The sequence below is a fragment of the Thermobia domestica genome, chromosome 17 (assembly GCF_964235325.1).
Source record: "Thermobia domestica chromosome 17, izTheDome1.hap1.1, whole genome shotgun sequence".
NCBI lineage: Eukaryota > Metazoa > Arthropoda > Insecta > Zygentoma > Lepismatidae > Thermobia > Thermobia domestica.
Window position 1 is genome coordinate 124,808,154 of NC_137470.1, and position 18,965 is coordinate 124,827,118.

At 35.6% G+C, this 18,965-nt stretch overlaps 1 protein-coding gene across 1 annotated transcript; it reads left to right on the forward strand.

Moving 5' to 3' along the window:
* Window positions 1-4,855: 4,855 nt before the first annotated feature.
* LOC145674156 (RCC1 and BTB domain-containing protein 1-like) lies at window positions 4,856-6,457 on the forward strand. Its single transcript, XM_081743986.1, has one exon. The coding sequence runs from the start codon at window positions 4,856-4,858 to the stop codon at window positions 6,455-6,457; it is 1,602 nt and encodes a 533-aa protein (XP_081600112.1).
* Window positions 6,458-18,965: the final 12,508 nt, after the last annotated feature.

Here is an 18,965-nt window from a genome sequence, read left to right on the forward strand (position 1 = left end):
ATAGTTTTGTTGAAAAAGGGTAAAAGTGTATGTTGAGTTAGGAGTTTTTGTAGAAGTCCGGAACGAGGAATTCTCGGTGAATGAGCCTCTGGCACTTCCACATTTTAATTATTTGAATTCATGCTCAATGGAGAGCCATATTTAGCATCAATTTCTACCAGTCGAAAGAAAGTTCAAGACGAAAGATTGGTTCTTTTTTAATTAGATTTATTCTAGAATGAAATGGGGAAACACGCAATTGAATAAACCTTAGTGAACATAATTTGCACTGATAAAAGCGCCATCTGTTACGAAAAAAATCGAATAAAATTTACTTTTTTGTGTGTGGAATCTAACAAGCAATTAAATTGTGGATCCCCATTACCGTATCCATTAACTTATGCGGCATAGTCTTTAGACGTAAAACTTTCATTTCGTTTTTCACACTCTGTCAAGAGGGCTAATTTTATCACAGGTGAATATCCCCTTCCAAAATATTAACTTTCTATTTTGAACTTTTTTTCTTATGATGCTTATTTCTTGCAGTTTTATTTATTTATTTATTTACTTATGAACAACACACCAGATACAAGCCCAATTACAATGTTGGCGTGTTAAAAAGTAAGTTTACAATAGTTTTCTTAAATATATTGTAGTACATATTACATATGTCAATTTCTTTGTGTGCGGTACATATTATGTTCTAAGAAGAGCATATTCTCCAGACTGGTGACTTCAATAATACGTTTTTTTTTTTTTTTTTTTTTTTTTGGCAATAGTACAGGACAGAGTTATCAACACGTGTTTTAGGTGTCGGGACACGAAAATTTAGCGTCGATATCAGATCCATGGCCAAAATCAGATCTATTACGTTTCGTCTTTGTTCAAGTGTAGGGATACAGAAGTTGCCTATTAATGTAAGATAGTTTTCATAACATATATACGTAATTGATTGTGGTGAAACATAAGTGATTTTTTTTTCTCGATTCCTAATCATATTCACTACTTGGGGTGAACATCAATTTGAGTGAGTGTTTTCAAATCTTAGTCAATGATCCAAATAGACCAAAAGTAAGGAAATAATCTTAATCTATTCTCCGATCTTAAGTCATGTGTTCCACGAAAAACTGGTAAACTTCTCCGATTTTAATGAAACAACGTGTTTAGTGTGTGTTCCATTTTAAACTTAGAACTAATTTTCCCCATAAGAGAAGTACAAGATTCGTTACGAAATTCGAGATGAGATAGAAGTTTTGCAGTATACAAAATGAAGGGCAGTCAAATGAAAATTGAACAAACGTGAAAAAGCATAAATGGAATGATTTTTTATTCAAAAGTAATGGCCAGACGCGCTAATACATTTATCCGACTGGGAGACCAGACGATCAACCAGATATATGTAAAAAGAATAAAAATAAAAGTGATCGTCTTAGTAACTTCATCACGCTTTAACCACAGGAGCGATCTTAATCAAATTTTCAATATGGATGAAGTTTGGACTTGGGGTAGTTTTCATCATATCACCTTGACGGTAGACCTTAGGGGTTGGAGAGGAGAGGGGACAATATATAAAAATAAATTAAAATTAATAACTCTTGAACCACCCACCCGATCTCGATCAAATTTTCAACAAAGATGAGGTTCGGACCTGGGATGGTATTTATCTATTTACTGTGACGATATAACTTAGGGGAGGAGGTAGGAGGGGAGATAAATATATGTAAATAAATAAAACTTAATAACCCTTGAACCACCCGACCGATCTCGATCAAATTTTCAACATGAGATGATTTTTGTCATTTCAATTTGATGATGTAACTTAAAAGAGGGGAAATACATTTACACATGATCGAAAATGACCGAAATTAGTGTCGAATCTATAGCTTCTGAGGTCGCTGAGATGAACAGTGACACTTCTGATGCCATTTAAATCCAAATTGAGCCCTGCAAAAATTATGGGAGGGGAGGGGTGAATATATATATATATATATATATATATATATATATATATATATATATATATATATATATATATATATATATATATATATAATCAAAATTACCAATATCAGTGTCGAATTCATACTTTTCAGGGTCGCTGAGATGAACAATGACACTTCCGATGCCGTGGCCCGCAACATTGTGAGAAGAGGGGATATATAAAAATCATCGAAAATGACCAATATCAAGGAGCGCTTTAGTAATAGTAAAAAGTGACTGACTAACGAAACAGATTACTATTTTTTTATTAATTTAACCCAGCGAAGTGGGTAATTGATGCTAGTATATATTATAAAATTGAAAGTGACTATGTTCGTGACTCTTAATCTCTTGACCGACCGACCGATCTCAATCAAATTTTTGACGTGGATGGGGTTCCGCCCAGGGGGAGTTATTAGCTACTACGTTCACGGTAGAACTTAGGGGTGGAGAAGGAGAGCGAAATAGAAAAAATAAATAAAACTTAATAACTCTTGAATCACCGAACCGACCTAAATCAAACTTTCAACATAGATGAGGTTCGGGCCTGGGATGGATTTTATTATGCTATTTTCACGGTGTAGCTTAAGGTAGCGGAAGGAGAAGATATATGTAAAAAATAAAATAAAAATAAAAGTGAATATCTTTGTGACTTCATTACTCTTGAAGCACCCGACCGAACTCAATCAAATTTTCATCATAGAGGAGGTTCAGATCTTAGATACTTTTGTCATATCACTTCGACGGTGCAACTTAGGAAAGGGGGAAGAACATTTCTAATAATATAAAATGACCGATATTAGTGTTGAACTTATAGTTTTCGGGATCACTGAGATGAACAGTGACACTTCTGATGCTGATTAAATCGAAATTCAGACCTGCAACTTGGGCGAGGAGAGATTGATGTTGATAATTTAGATAATTCATATATATATATATATATATATATATATATATATATATATATATATATATATATATATATATATATATGTCGAATCCATAGCTTTCAGGATGGACAACAGTGACATTTCCAATACTGTTTAAACCTAAATTCAGCCACGCCACGTGGGAGAGTGGAAGGGGGAGGGGAAATATAATAACGATCGAAAATGAACGATATCAGAGAGCACTTTAGTAATAGCAAAAAGTGACTGACTAACGGAACATATTACATTTTTTTCTTCTTAATTTAACCCAGTTAATCGGGTAATTGATGCTAGTTATATATATATATATATATATATATATATATATATATATAGATAGATAGATAGATAGATAGATAGATAGATAGATAGATTAATCAAGGTGCAAAATAAAAATATAAAATTTGAAAACGATAATCTCCAAAGTTGAAATGAAGTTCCAAACTGAAAAGTTGTAGTCCATAAAAAGATAAACAAACAGTGTCACTGTACTGTGACTTAAAAAAAAAAATCTACACCGATATTACATGGAATGTGCGGGACAAATGAAAACGTCTTTGACTTCTGCAGTCAGTGCTGCAAAAGCGCTGGCGTATTTCGCTGCACCATTCATGTGTACTGATTTAGTAGCGATGGAATGAAAAAATACTGAAATTACAAAACAAAGTGTTCCTAAACGGGCACGAAATAAGGCGTACATAGTAGCGCATAGAATGTGGCTAGATCTCATAAATATTGATCTTGCATATCTCGTTCTATACTGAGAGGCCTGCGTTCCGTTCCCGGCGGGAGTACATGTGGTTCTAACTCCACGTTAATCAGTAGGTCCCGTCTCATATAGCCTCCCTGCTGAAAGGGTTCTTAAATTCAAAATCTACTCAACTCATCTCGTTGTATACATTTTTTTATACATTTCCAAAAATTTACTTTTTTTATGACACAAATCTAGCATGTAACGAAAACGTACAGTACGACAGTATGCATAATGTTGTAGTCTTTGTTGAAGTAATAAAACATACAAGGCAGAAATGGTAAGTGTATATCTCTAAAGAAGAAACAAACTAGAGTGCAAAATTTCATATTCATTTTAATTTATTTTATTTCATTACGATCATTGTAATATGCTTATAATGTTTTATAAAAGATTAGAAACATTAACGTACGGTGGATAAGTGGTTTATAAAGTTAAATTATTATTCATTTGTGCATTATATATCTAACCCGCTTCACTGAGTTAAAATGAAAAAATAATTATAAGTTCCGTTAGTTAGTCACTTTTTATTATGACTAAAGCGCTCTCTGACATCGGTCATTTTCGATGATTTTATATATCCTCCTCCCCCATGTTGCGGAATATGGCATCGGAAGTGTCATTGTTCATTTCAGCTACCATGAAAGCTATGGACTCGACACATATTCGACATTTTTTATCACTTTTATATATCTCGTCCCTCCCCCTCTTCCAAATTGCAGGGCTGAATTTGAATTTAAACGGGATTGGAAGGGTCACTGTTCAACTCAGAGACCCCGAAAACTATGGATTCGACACTAATATCGGTTACTTTCGATCATTTTTATATATATCTCCTCCTCCTCCCCCAAGTTGCGGGGCTGAATTTGGATATAGGTAAGTTTATTTATGCTCCCTGTGCAACGAGAAACTAAGCAAAACACCATTATTTTGTTCACTAATTCAAATCCAGTTCGTGTTATAATAGAAATAACTTACTTCAAAAGCAGTTCTTTTTTTTAACACTGCACACTTCCCTATCTATTAACATACGGGACTTACGAACACAGAGGCCGTGTGATTAACAGGTAGCGCAAAGCCACTGTCTTTGTTGCCAGTGAGGCAGGACGTTGTGTTTAGTATGACAAGCGTTATGAACGCGAAAGGACGTCCGCTTGCTTTCTGTGCAGAAGTGAACAACAAAATACTTCAATCGCTCTAGTGAAAAGAAAAAAAAATGGCAGAAACATTAGTGAATAATTTTGTGAGAAGCATGAAAAGTTATGGAATATACGTACATATTCCAAAAGAAATAACATCTAAAATAAAAACAATTAGTGTACCTGGATCAGATCCCATTATATTGTTGTCTACAAGCGATGGTACAACTTACATATCTCGACCCGGCATAGTGTGGAATGAGTGTCCTGTACCACAAATGAGCGTGAAGAACATAAAACCCGAAAGTGTAAGGTGTTTGTCTAACAGCAGAAAAATTGTAGGCATAACTACCAGTGGTGATCTGTGTTACTTTGTCATTCCTACAGGTGTAACTAACAAACAAATTCTACAAACGGAGAAATTTACGCAATCAGAAGATATTCTTCAGAGTATCTTTGTTGAAGTGTCTTGTGGTGATGGATATTTTCTTGCTCGAACTGATGACGGTAAAGTGTTTGAACTTACAGAAACAAGAGGGGGCTTTCACGTAACACGCATTTCTTGTTTGTACGTTGATCGAGAATGCACTCCTCACAAGTTTAGCCCTCTCCGAATTGTAAAAGTAACATGCGCTTCAAATTATAGTGCTGCACTGACAGAAACTGGAGAAGTATACTCATGGACGTCGGGCCCATGGTTTGATTTCATGACACCTAGAAGTAATATAAATCTGGGTTTTGACGAAGACAGCATCAAAGTGTCTGGATTTGGTAGCAACTTCATTATTGACATTGCATCTGGTATTGATCATTTCTTAGCATTGTCAAATGATGGTAAGGTATTTGCATGGGGTTGCAATTGCTACGGGCAACTTGGTTTTCAGGGTACCTATTACGAAGTAGACGCAAGGAAATTATCGAGCGAAATGTTGGGTCATGTTGCAGAGATAGCTGCATTACCACAACTCTCTATGTCTGCAGCAAGAAATTCGAAGGATGAAGTGTTTGTTTGGGGTCTGTTGAAAGATGAGCCGTATGGTTGTTTTCCTGAAAAAACATGTGTGCTTCAACTGAGTGATGTTTTCATTTCTAGAGCACCCAACCCCATCACATGGAAACCGTTAGAATTTTCTTCTTCTGATTTCGATAATATTGAGCACTTATTTGATGTTGAATCAAGTAGTGACCTGACCATTCTGGTAGAAAAGAAGCCCATTTTTGTACATAAGAATGTTTTAAGAGACAGATGTGAATACTTTTGGGGCATGTTCAGAGAGTGCTGGATTGAATCTATAATGAGTACAGTCGAAATAAAGCACAATCATTTCAACTACGAAACATATAAAGCATTTTTGTACTATCTGTACACCAGGAAAGTTCGTATCTCAGAAGATAATATGATGGATCTCTTTACCTTAGCTGACTTCCACTGTAACACTGAGCTCATCAAAGCGTGCGAGGAAGAGTCAAAGCGGTTTGTTAATGAAGAGAATGTTAACGCTTGGTATGAGTTCGCTATTGAGTACCAGCTAAAGGAATTGGAAATATTCTGCCAAGGAGTGATTCTCAGATATTTCTCCAGTATACATGAACTACAAAGAATGTGGGAGAGTGTCAGTAAAGAAGCCCAGATAAAACTTAAATCATTGGCTGCGAAACATTTTGCAAGTGAATGGTGAAACATATTTGGTAAGTCAATTCTGTTAACGTTAACTATTAAGATAAACTATGATTCATGCAATTTCTTACATTCCTTTGGTTTCCATTTAGAAACATTTAAGAAAGTCATTTTAGGGAATTTTATTATGCAATAATATTATTTTCTTGACCTGTAATGTAACAGAAAAAGTACAAAAAATGAATGTATCTTCCGTTATTCATTGTTACGTATAGGACACACAAGAATTTTTAAGATTGCAAGTAATTAGACTCTCCTTATACAGTCAACAACAAAAGTTCTTTCTGTTTGGTAAACTTTATTTTAGGAATAACGGTAGTAAGGCTTGTACGTACAGAAAATGGCATTCTTTTTAAGTTACTGAAAACCGTACTTAAATTGCCCTTTCATTTTGTAATTATTTGGGAATCTAATTTCATTAAACGGTAAGAAAATTTGTCGTCAACTGTAAATATTTTATTTATTTATTTATTTATTTATTTATTGTTTACTTATGCTTGAATAGGATTCTTCGATTATGCTCCGAGGTTAAAGGTGGCAACGATGATGCTAATGAATGAAATAGAAGAATGAAGAAAAAATGAAAACCCCAAGGAAACTTATGCATACGGTGTTCGTCCACTACAAACCTACCTAGCGGGAGCTGGGATAGAACCAGGGACCCCATGTACTAGAAGTTAGCGCTCTACTACTGAACCACCGCGGCCCCATTGTACAGCCCGCAGCAAAAAAAAAAAAAAAAAACTGCAACATGAGCATGTAAGTTTATTGTGAAGCTACGCCTAACAGCGCAGGGAATCAACATAACGTCTAAGTGGCACGAATCTCGCCAGGAAAAATCTCGTCGTCCTCACCTGCACAGTTATTTTGGAGCAAAAGACTTCGTCGTTTCACAATAAACTTACATGGTCGAGTTGCAGGTTTTTGTTGCGGACTGTACATAAGTTATGTAGACTTTAGCGCTGCTAGGGTCCTACTAATAATAACACATATCCACCTACAAATATATACATACTATGCTGAGTGTTGAATATAATTAATGACATGTTAAATTTCACAAATTCAGATTCGTCACTTTTCAGTCTTTTATTAATCTCTTTGTATTGGAGTAAAATTGTATAATTTAATAATGTTCATCAATTCTAACTTCCCCTTCTCTCCCCCCTCTTATACCTTACATTTTATCGCATTGCCAGCAAAACTGGTTATCCTAAAGTAATACCCTCATTTCATACCATTTTTCTCTTTTTAACTATCTGCAATATTGTTTATATTTGTAAAACTTTGTACACTTATTCTCTCTTTCTCTTCTCTTTCACCTGAACATTTTTCATTCTTCTCCACATCCACATTTCAAATACTTCTAGTCATTTTATAGCTGCTTTCTAATTTTCATTTTTGGGTTCTGTTCTGTTCGTTTCTTTAAATGCCTATTCTAGCTTTTATTTCCCGTTCATATTACATATTTATAATCTTAATGCTACCTAATACCGAAAACTGGCCACTTGTACATTCGGCGTCAAACGTTCTTTCCTTTTGATAACAGTTATTTTGGGAAGATTCTTTTTAACTTACTGAAAACTGTACCCAAACTCTACTTCCATTTTAAAGTTATTTACGAAACTACTTTCATCAAATGGAAAGAAATTCTGTCACGGACTGTACTACTTTATCTTTCCTAAGTTTTGTAATTGGCGCCATTTTCTTTGTTCCAACCATCATTGTTTTAGTTTTTGATAGGATTTTATCATCCCTTCATAAATTCCTTTTTTAATTTACTAATACCATTACATTTATCATTCCAGGTTTCGCTGCAAGTATTACATCATCTGGAAAGTTTCAACGTTGAAGAAGTGTGTTCAACATGAACTGCATATGATTTAGGATTGAATACAAACAAACCTTCCAGATATACCTGGTTATGTAACTATGTTGATAGTAAGTACTTCTATTTGGCAAACCTTACTTAAGAAAGAAGAGAGCTTCATTTTAAAGAAAATGTATGGAATTAACTACCAGACGGGGAGAAAAATTTAGACGGGAAATCCGAAAATTCCGGTTACAGGCCGCCTTCCTTGTGCTACTCCTACCAGGCACGCAAATTGCAATAAGCGTTTGGTGCAGATTTTCTGTACTGCGTTAGAAGGAGTACAACGACGTCAGCCTAGACCAGTGGTTCTCAACCTAATTTCTATCACGATCCCATTTTATCACATTCTCTTGCCAGCGACTTCTTTATAATTTCTGGTTTGTAATAAGTTTCTGTGGGATTCTTAATATACATATTGTGGAGAATTTATCATATTAATCTATTTCTATAATAGTAAAATTCATTTCTTGTATATTGCGGATACAGTTACTTAACTAACAGCGATTGTATTAATACCTAATTTGTTCAGTTTATTTATATTACAAATATTGATTCCGATCCGTCATACTGTTTCAAAATGGAGGCCTTTTGAAAATTTTAAAACTTCATAACTCCCTTAATTTTGTGTCATATGATAAAAATAATTAAGTGACTTCTAATTTTGGTTTCAAAAACTTGGACAGTTGTTTTTTAAAAGAATATTTGGTATTTTAATCCCTTAAAATGCCGATTGTTTCTGAAAGAGCGTTTCAATTTTTATCTAATTTTTATTGTTAAACTTTAGTAATCACTGAGGGACAAATCTGATGACAACAATGAAACTATTTTTAATGAAGACAACAATGATATACGTAGCCCTAAGAATCTTCCTTTGATAAAACCTTCAGTATACTCGGCAAACGATCATTTTCGAGCTTTCAAACTTTGTACAGATCAACAGTGATGATACCCGAATATACTCGACGTTTTATTTATTTTTTTTTTTTGTAAAAAATTAAAGCTCGAATATACTCAAGCTTTTATGTTAAGGGGTTAAATGACTTGATAATTTGCGTCACGAAGATTGAATCGGACATCACCGCACTAAGGAAATTACACCATCTTTAATTATCTCATTAACTTACAGTCTTAATTGTATTTCAATATTCCGGGTTTCTGGCATTTGTATTTTTCTGATATTTCAGTATGCAGTTCTCATTAGTTTCATATCGTACCTATTTCATTTAAATTGATTTCTAAACCACGCTGCCTGCACCTGTTGAAAATATTTAATAGAACTATTTTTGTTGTTCTTAACAGTATGTATAAAAAAATAAAAATATGCCTATCAGAACAAAATTCAATTTAATATTTAAAAGTATTTTCCGGTATTAGATTATCATTATATTTATCTTTTCCGCTTATTTTCGCGACCTCCAGGTTGAGAAACCCTGGCCTAGAAGGTGCATATGTACTTCTTATCTCTGTACTTATGTATCGCACATATTTTCCAGATGATGGTAATTTACACAAACGGCAACTCTGGATTCGTCAGTAGTTGTTCATTTCCGGCCAGAAGGTAAATGAAGATCGTACACAAGAATAGGAGTGCGTAATGTTCGTACAAAATCAGATGATATCAAAGTACATATCAATTATTTTCTTTACCTTGCACGTGCGGACAGGGGCACATGATTTCCGTCGTTTTGCGGCTGTACAGTTTGGTCCCGGCTAGAAAACAAACCTGTTTGTAGCCTGGTACAGAAAATCTTGTGTGTAATACGGAACTTAGCTAAATTTTGCCTCTTCAGATTTTTCTAAACTAGAAATGAGTGGTTGTCTCTCTCTCTCTCTCTCTATCTATCTATCTATCTATCTATCTATCTATCTATCTATCTATCTATCTATCTCTCTCAGGACAATAATACTCAGGAACAGGATGCACATACAACAAAATATATACAGTTTTTTTTAATTCAATGATTCAAGACGTGAAGGACAAATAACAAAAGAACATTATGTATTATTGTGTGAATAATTTGAACTTACTGTGTATACATACGCTTTATTTATTTTATCTTGTTTATTTTTTGAAAACATTTTTTCACTTAACACGATAATGTACGTATATCTGAAAATCCATTTTCCGAATGTTCGTGATTTATTTTTTAAAAAATGAAATGCAGTAATTCAAATAGCTCTAAAACTTCGTATTCTAAGACCTAACATTAAATGTTAGGGCAATTTTCTTTTATTTCTGAAGTATTTGCAACTAGAAATTGTAAATATTAGGTCGTACTTATTTTAATTTATGTATCTAAATTAATAACTGATTATAAATCTAAACATAAAATATACTATTATGTTTATTGTTTGTTTCTTAATTCAAGAGTTGCACTCTTTTGTTTGTTGTTTAATGTATTTATTTATTAGAGACTACCTTTAGTTCCCTTCACGAAAGTTGTTTGACACTTAAATCTACAGTTCGACGTGGGATCAGTTCTAGATGTGCAGGGTGTCCTAAGAGGCACTTTATAACTTCAATGCCATATAACTTGACTTGTAAGTAACTTAGAGAAAGAAAGTGAAGTTTGTCTGTTGCACGAACTCAAAAATTTTTCTTTTCTAGTTCTTTAGTCAAGTTCTACATGCGCATCCCTGGTGACAACTACATTATCTAGTCCAAATTCCAATTCGGTTCAAACAAGTTCTAACATGTCAATGTTAACTGTCTCAATAGCTGTCGTTATTCTTGCCTTCAAACCAGCAACATCATGCATGGGCGTATGGCACACTAGGTCCTTGACATAACCTCATAGAAAGAAGTCAAATAATGTAATGTCAGGGGATCGAGAAGGCCAGGGAGTTGGACCATCTCTTCCAATCCAATGTTGTGGAAACATCCTGTTAACGAATTGTCTCATTGACAAATCACAGTGTGGAGATTCACCATCTTGCTGAAATAGAACATGAAGATGCCGGTCATAAAATTGTGATATCAGTTACAGTTTAAGCATGTCCAAACAATTTGATACATTAACTATTCCTTCGATGAAAAACGACGGCCTTACAATGCTGTCAACTAACATGCAGTACCAAATATTTACTTTTTAAGTATCACGCACCGCCTTTCTTACAGCATGTGAATTGGCCGAGCCTCACATAGGTACGTTTTTCTATTAACTTTCTCACACACATAAATAGTTGATTCATCTGAAAATGCAACGTGCCTCAGAAATTATTCATCCCTATCTACACTTGAAATAAAATCCTCTACAAATGCATCATGTTCTGGCTTATAATCTGGTTTTACTTTATGTAAGAAATTCACTCTGTGTGGGAACAGAAAACGATGCCTTCGGAGTACCCTGTGCATTGTTGTACAAGTTATTCACACTTCTTCTGATCACTTATGAAATATTTCTGTGGTAAATGCTGGAAAACCTATTGAATTCACTCCATATCTTCGTTACTTCTCCTTGGCCTGCCTACATGGTGTTCCAAATTCATACTGCCTCTTTACATGAAGTTCTTGTGCCATTTTCTTACGGATGACCGACAGAGTGGTGGTTTTTTCCGTATCACGTTCCGAAATTTCTCTGAACTTGGGTGTCTGACTTCGTTTTAATAAACCAAGCCACACACTGGGCCTCTTTTTATGCTGACTCCACTCTTCGATTTATTTATGGTGCTCCTACTACTCTGCCAAAATAAAGAAAAAGATGTTTTTCTCTTATGTTGCTTCTGTCACCTGGAAAGACAAAACATATGTTCATTACTTCACATAACAAACTTTACTTTACTTTGTTTGTCTAAGTTAATAGCAAGTCGAGTTATATGACATTGGAGTTATTAAGTACCTTTCGGAATACATTGTAATACTAGTGGTAATTAAACTTCGGTATTCTGCATCAAAGGAGAGTAATTAACCAACTAGCCACGATTGTGTGTTATTTCTTACATCTTATAGCAACATTTGAGCTGAACATATTATTTTATTTATTTTAATTTATTCAAGATAAACTACTGTAAGGATTTTTTTTAATTTTGTAACTATCTTTTAACTTTAAACTAAATATGAACTCTGTCCCAAGTTAACCTGTTCAGTAAATATCAGCAGTGCTAACCAGGAAATATATCAGAAAGCTTTCATTTTTGCGATATATATGTAATATTTTGGCTGAATAGTTTACGAGGGTCAAATCCAATCCCAGATTGGTCGTATCTGATATTGAAACTCAATATTTCATACATAATCCATGCCCACCCCAAACAAAAATTAAATTCTAGTAAACAAAGCAAGCTTCTGCTAGATTAAAAGAAATCAAAACTGTCGAATTCAGACACATTAATTCAAGATTTAAGAACTGGTATATTGGCTAGCACACGCGACTTTTCGCGCACGGCGCTCAGGTTCGATTACCAGTAGGAAAGTATTGCAATTTCAATGTCATACGCTGGCTTGGATTCCGCCTTAAAGTTTTCATCTCACGTGCAGCCTTGGTGCTGAAATGGGACAAAAATATTTAAGAACGAGTATTTCTTGTTATTCCCCAACTCATGACCAGGTATTTCCCTAGTAACAGAGACAACTTGTGAACCGCTTGCTGTTAGCTTGAATTGCAAGTTAGCGAAGCTTGCATCCAGCTTGATTGGAAAACGTGCAATAATACCGCAAGCTGGATTCCAGTAACGAAGTTACTTGGCGGCAACCTTACATTCAGTATTGCATTCAAGCTTGACGCGAGCGTTTTACAAGTCAAATCAAGTCAACAACCATGAACGGCCAGTGATGCTATGACGCTCTGAGAAGGGTCCAAAGAATCGCTTGCACATACAACAAAAGGCAGATTGTATGAAAGAATGCGTTTCAAGTGCAAGCATAGAAAGCCAAAAGCGAAGCACGCGCCAACTGGCAGAAAGTTTTCTTGTTGCTAGGTCCGTATAGCTAATTTTCGAGTTATATCGTAGTTAGGGTAAATTTATTTAATAATAATAATAATAATTGAAGTTGTAATTGACGAATCTTCTGCCATTCGATTGGAGTAGCATTTAGGTATTTTTCAGTCTATTCTACGATAACTTTCGTAAAATTTATCTGATTTTGCTTAAAGTTAGTATGTGCCTTCCTTCCTCTTGCAGAAATAAGCCTGTTGTTTACTTTGAAAATATGAAATCTTTAAGTTTAACGTCCCACGGTTATGCCGGTTAGGCTAAAGGAGACGGTGATAATGAGAAATGAGTGAAATGGTGGAATGAAGAAAGTGGGAGGAAACGGGAGAACCCCGAGAAAACCCACGAGCACGATGTTTGTCCACCACAAAGTCCACACGGCGCGAGCTGGGATCGAACCACGGACCTCAAGCACTGGAGATGAACGCTCTACCACTGAGCTACCGCGCCCCCCTTGTTTACTTTGAGTGCTGTCCTCTGGGACACATACACCTTCCCAAGAATACTGATCATCTTGGCTACATTTTAAAATGTCAAATCTCGAAATCTAGAATTCCAAAAATAAGGTATCGAGCACAGCCCAAACGTCTGAATCTTTCTCTTACATTCCAATAGTATTACTGTTTTGTAATGTGCATTATGTACTGCATGAAATTCACTAAAATAATATAAACAAAATCAGGAGTTTGTCTACGTGTCTGTGTGTCTGTCTGTCTATGTGCGGTTCGGAGACCAGACAAGTGGATCAAGAAATACCAAATTTGGGTAACGGGTTGCTGGTCCAGGCCCCAGATCAAACCTAAACGTTATTATTATTATTATTATTATTATTATTATTATTATTATTATTATTATTATTATTATTATTATTATTATTATTATTATTATTATTATTATTATTATTATTTAATTTTGAACCAGGGGAGTCTCAGGTGGACGTTTACCGGGACATGTGACAGTAGTATAAAATGACCAATATTAGTGTCGAATTCATAATTTTCGCAGTCGCTGAGATCAATGGTGAAATTCCGATTGCATTAACTTCCAAATTCACCCCATTTGACTGCTAATGGTGGTCACCGGGGGGGATACTGAGACATGTAAAAATAATCCAAAATGACCGATATTAATGTTAAATCTAGAGTTTTCGCGCTCGCTGACACCAATGGTGACACTTCCATTAACAACGATGACTTTCAAATCCAGCTACCATTGTATGCGGGGCGGGATTCACCTGCGGGGGGTTGGAACCGAGACATGTAAAAATAATGCAAAATAATCGATTTTAGCGTCAAAGGCGTTTACCGTTATATGTAAATGTAGTAGAAAATGACCGATATATTTTTTCTCTCTTCAGTTTGTTTGCATATATATTTTACCTGACTCATGCAAAGAATCAGTATTTGAGTTAGAATAAATAAAATAAAAAGATTAGAAGCTCGACATAACATATACATACATAAGGAAAGCAAATACTTTACATTCTACTTACTATGTTTATTTAGATTTTTTCACCATTGGATTACATCTCAGCACTGACACTGTAAACTTTTTTGATGAAAACTTTGAAACACACTTCTTTACAAAGTACTTGGGAATGGCTGAACTTGTAGCAAGTGTCCAAATAACTAGCATATCGGTTTCAGACAACGATTCTAACAGAAACGTAACGATCATTTGCACATGATGTAGTGACAAAAATTACTAACTACAAAGCTCAAGGAATAATCCAAGATTGCCAACTCCGTAGAAGCATAGAAGAAAAGCATTAAAATACATTTTCAATGGAAGCGCGTACATAGATGTAATCTACGCACCACAGAGGATCTATCACTCCATATACTTACGTTATTAACACTCAAAGTAAAGGTCTGCATGGGCTCAGACCTAGAAAACATATCACTTCAGGCCCAGGACGGGCTCGGGTCGTAATTTTTTAAACATACAACCATATTTCTCAGGCCTTTTCGGGCCTAACTTTCTAAATATACTGCACAACGATACATCACAATTCTTTCTGGAGAACTTTTAAAGCACAACTGTAAAATTAAATCGTTAAGGGCTGTAAACAAAAATACAGTTTTCCGTTAATTATTAAGTTTCTGTGATTCGAGCTTACTTGATTATCACACGAGGTCGGGCAAGGCTCGGGTCTAAATGCTAAAACATATTTCGGACTCGGTTCGGATCTTACATTATAATTCACGGGCCGAGTCGGGCCTGGGCTACACATTCCGGCCTGTGTAGACCTCAAAATGTTAGAAATGCCGTCTATCAAGTATAAGGAAGGTAAAAAGAAGGTAAAATTCACCCCTTTTGCAACTATATACATGAACGTGGAAGACTATTTTCCAATGAAAATGAAATGAAATCTTCCAATTTAACGTCCTACAGTTATGCCCGTTAGGGAAAGGGAGGCAATATTTAAGGAAAGTGAATGATAATGGAAGAATTGGTGGAATGAGACGTGGGAGGAAACGGAATATCCCCGTAAAAATCCACGGACATAATGTTGTTCCAAGATAACTTATAAAAGAGTCATTCGGTTCTTATACAATATTATGTATAATTACTGCGACACTTTAAAGTAATCCGCTGTGCTTAGGATTAAAATCCGTCAGGACTGAGCAGTGAATTTACTCTCTGATGCGGTATGGAATACCCCTCCCTCTCAGATTAAAAAAAAGTATTATTCATCCTTTCATAAAAGAAAATATTACATTTTCATGAAATGTAGGGTATTATTTTTGATGTTTCACAACTAACTTCACTATTTGGATTTAAATACAATCCAGAACAAGAAAGTGAACCTTTTCACCCGTCATCTTTACATCCATATATATATATATATATATAAAGATGAGAGGGTTCCAAACTTTCGGGAGGCGGGCTTGCCATACTACAAGCCACTACGTTTATGTAGTATTGAACGGATATTATTCTGCACCGGAAAAGACGATAAGTAATTGTAAAATACTTCCATCTGTATTGACAGAAAAAAAAATGTAAAACTAAATTATTTTTATAAAAGAAAGGGTACAGCTAAAGTGTAAAGTCAAAATTTTCATGTTACATCAATGATATCCCTGTTAAACGAGTATACTTTTATTATTAAAGTGTAGAAATGTATGTTGAATTAGGACGTTTTGGGAGGATTCTCGACCTGGTAGACACCCGTTGGGGCGCCCCTGATTAGAACTCATTTAGCAGCCAATCTCTTCTGAAGTTTTACATAAAAATCGTATGATAGCCTTCTCAGAAAAAAAAATGGCTGAATATAGTCCTCTTTTCTGATAATATCCAATTAACTGAATTACTTGTAGTGAAAATGGGCCAGATATGACAAATCACGTTCTGCTCATTTTTATGTAACATATATTTATGTATTTATTAAAAATACTCAGGTTTCTACAGACCATTACGTGTGTTTAGTTAGAGATCAGTTGAAATTAGTAAGACAAATGATAGCTTACTTCAACAATGCATAAAATCACTGTTAATAATAATAATAATAATAATAATAATAATAATAATAATAATAATAATAATAATAATGCATCCACTCAATCGAAAAGATGTAACAGCTTTTTCAGGCCAGTGATTATGAGTGAGTTTTTCCTGTTTTTTCCTCATTCACACCAGGTAAATGCCGAGATGGAACCTAACATAATAGACCCAGACCACTTCCTTCCTTTCTCATTCATTCCTTCCTCTCGAATTCCTTAGCCAATGTGATCGCCAAGAACCGTTATCTCTCATATGTGTGTGACGGGCTAGCATGGCTGTAGATGCCGAAAGCCCAAGAAATCTAATTCCTAATCGAAATATTAATAAAGTACTTGTCGAAATGTATACATCGAAATGCAAATAAGAATTGATTTTGAATTTGATAAGATATGATTGCAACTTTATTTATTGTTTCATAAAGGCTTGAGAGAGCCAAATTTAATGACGCCAATAGCAAAATTTATATTTATTGGTGGATTTGAAGTTTAGTGTCCATTTCAGCTCCACGACTATGTGAGACGTGGATATACAGCTTAAAGTAGGATCGAAAAAGCATTATCTCATAAGGAGAATCGAACTTCGGCCTTCGCCTTTGATGGCACGTGAAATTTGTAATGTAATGTAATGAAATCTTTCAGTTTATGTCCCACGATTATTCCTTTTAGGCTAAGGGAGACGATGATTAAGGCAAGTGAAGATGATGTAAAATTGGTGAAATGAGAATGTGGAAGGAACGGGGAGTACCAGAGAAAACTCATGGACACGATGTTCTCCACCACAATCTTACTTGGTCGGAGATCGAACCAGGGACCCCACACACCACAAGTACCACTGAGCAAACGTGCCCCTCGCGTAACGTATGTATGTATCTGTGTAAGTGTTCCATTTGTATGTGTTGTTACACATTATTATTTTGGCCAGAAAATTAACTTCAATTGGGTCTAGGTCAAAACTCCCACAGCCAAAACTCACACACTCAAGAAATGTCAAAACGCCCACACAATCGGTCATAATTCTTACATAAATGGACAAATCTCCCAAATGCACGAACGGTCAAAACCCCCACACTCAAGAAATGTCAAAACGCGCACAGAATCGGTCATAACTCCCACACAAATGGCCAAAACACCCACACATGGCAACGGTCACAATCCCCACATAAATGGAAAAAACTCCCACACAAATGGACAAAACTCCCACAGGCAGAAATTGTCACCACCGTCACACAAATGGACGAAACTCCCACACAATCGGACAAATCTCCCACGCTTTGAAATGATCCTGGTTGCTCGTCTTGTAAGTTTCACACGCTGAAAATAATAAAAAGAAGTACAGTGGTGTTTTGATCGTTCGTGCATTTGGGAGATTTGTCCATTTTTGTGAGAATTATAACCGATTGTGTGGTCGTTTTGACATTTCTTGAGTGTGGGAGTTTTGGCTGTGGGTGTTCTGTCCATTTGTGTGGTGGTTGTGACAACTTCTGCGTGTGGGAGATTTGTCCATTTGTGTGAAAAATGAAATGAAATGAAATCTTTGAGTTTTACGTCCCACGCTTATGCCGGCTAGGCTAAAGGAGACGGTGATGATGAGTAATGAATGAAATGGTGGAATGAAGAAAGTGGGAGGAAACGGGAGAACCCCGAGAAAACCCACGCACACGGTGTTTGTCCACCACAAAGTTCACTTGGCGGGGGCTGGGATCGAACCCGGGACCCCAAGCACCAGAGGTGAACGCTCTACCACTGAGCCACCGCGGCCCTGTCCATTTGTGTGGGAGTTATGACTGTTTGTGTGGGCGTTTTGACATTTTCGGAGTGTGGACTTTTGGCTGTGGGAGTTTTGACCTGCTCCCCTTCAAATTCCTTCGAATTTCGACATTATTGTTGAAAATTTAAAAACGACTATGATAGTTATACAGTATTGCCATGTGGAGTCATTCATGTCGAGTTAGAAACTCAAAATCGACCACCTTTGCTTTTGACAGTATTTATGCCAGACAAAACATTTATGGCGTAATGTGGGTTGCCTATCGTTTAGGCAAAATACAGCTTTGTTACTTTGGTTTTCCTCAGTTTTCACAAAGTTGCACCACAAGTATCAAACCATGGTCAAAATATATTATAGGTGGGTTAGTGCTACTTCTATGGTGGAAGATAGTAGGGGGCACTCACACACACACAAAGAAAATTGAATTCGAATA

What these genes read in the sequence shown, in the direction of transcription:
- LOC145674156 (XM_081743986.1), top strand. Translation starts at nt 4,856, where the DNA reads ATGGCAGAAACATTAGTGAATAATTTTGTGAGAAGCATGAAAAGTTAT.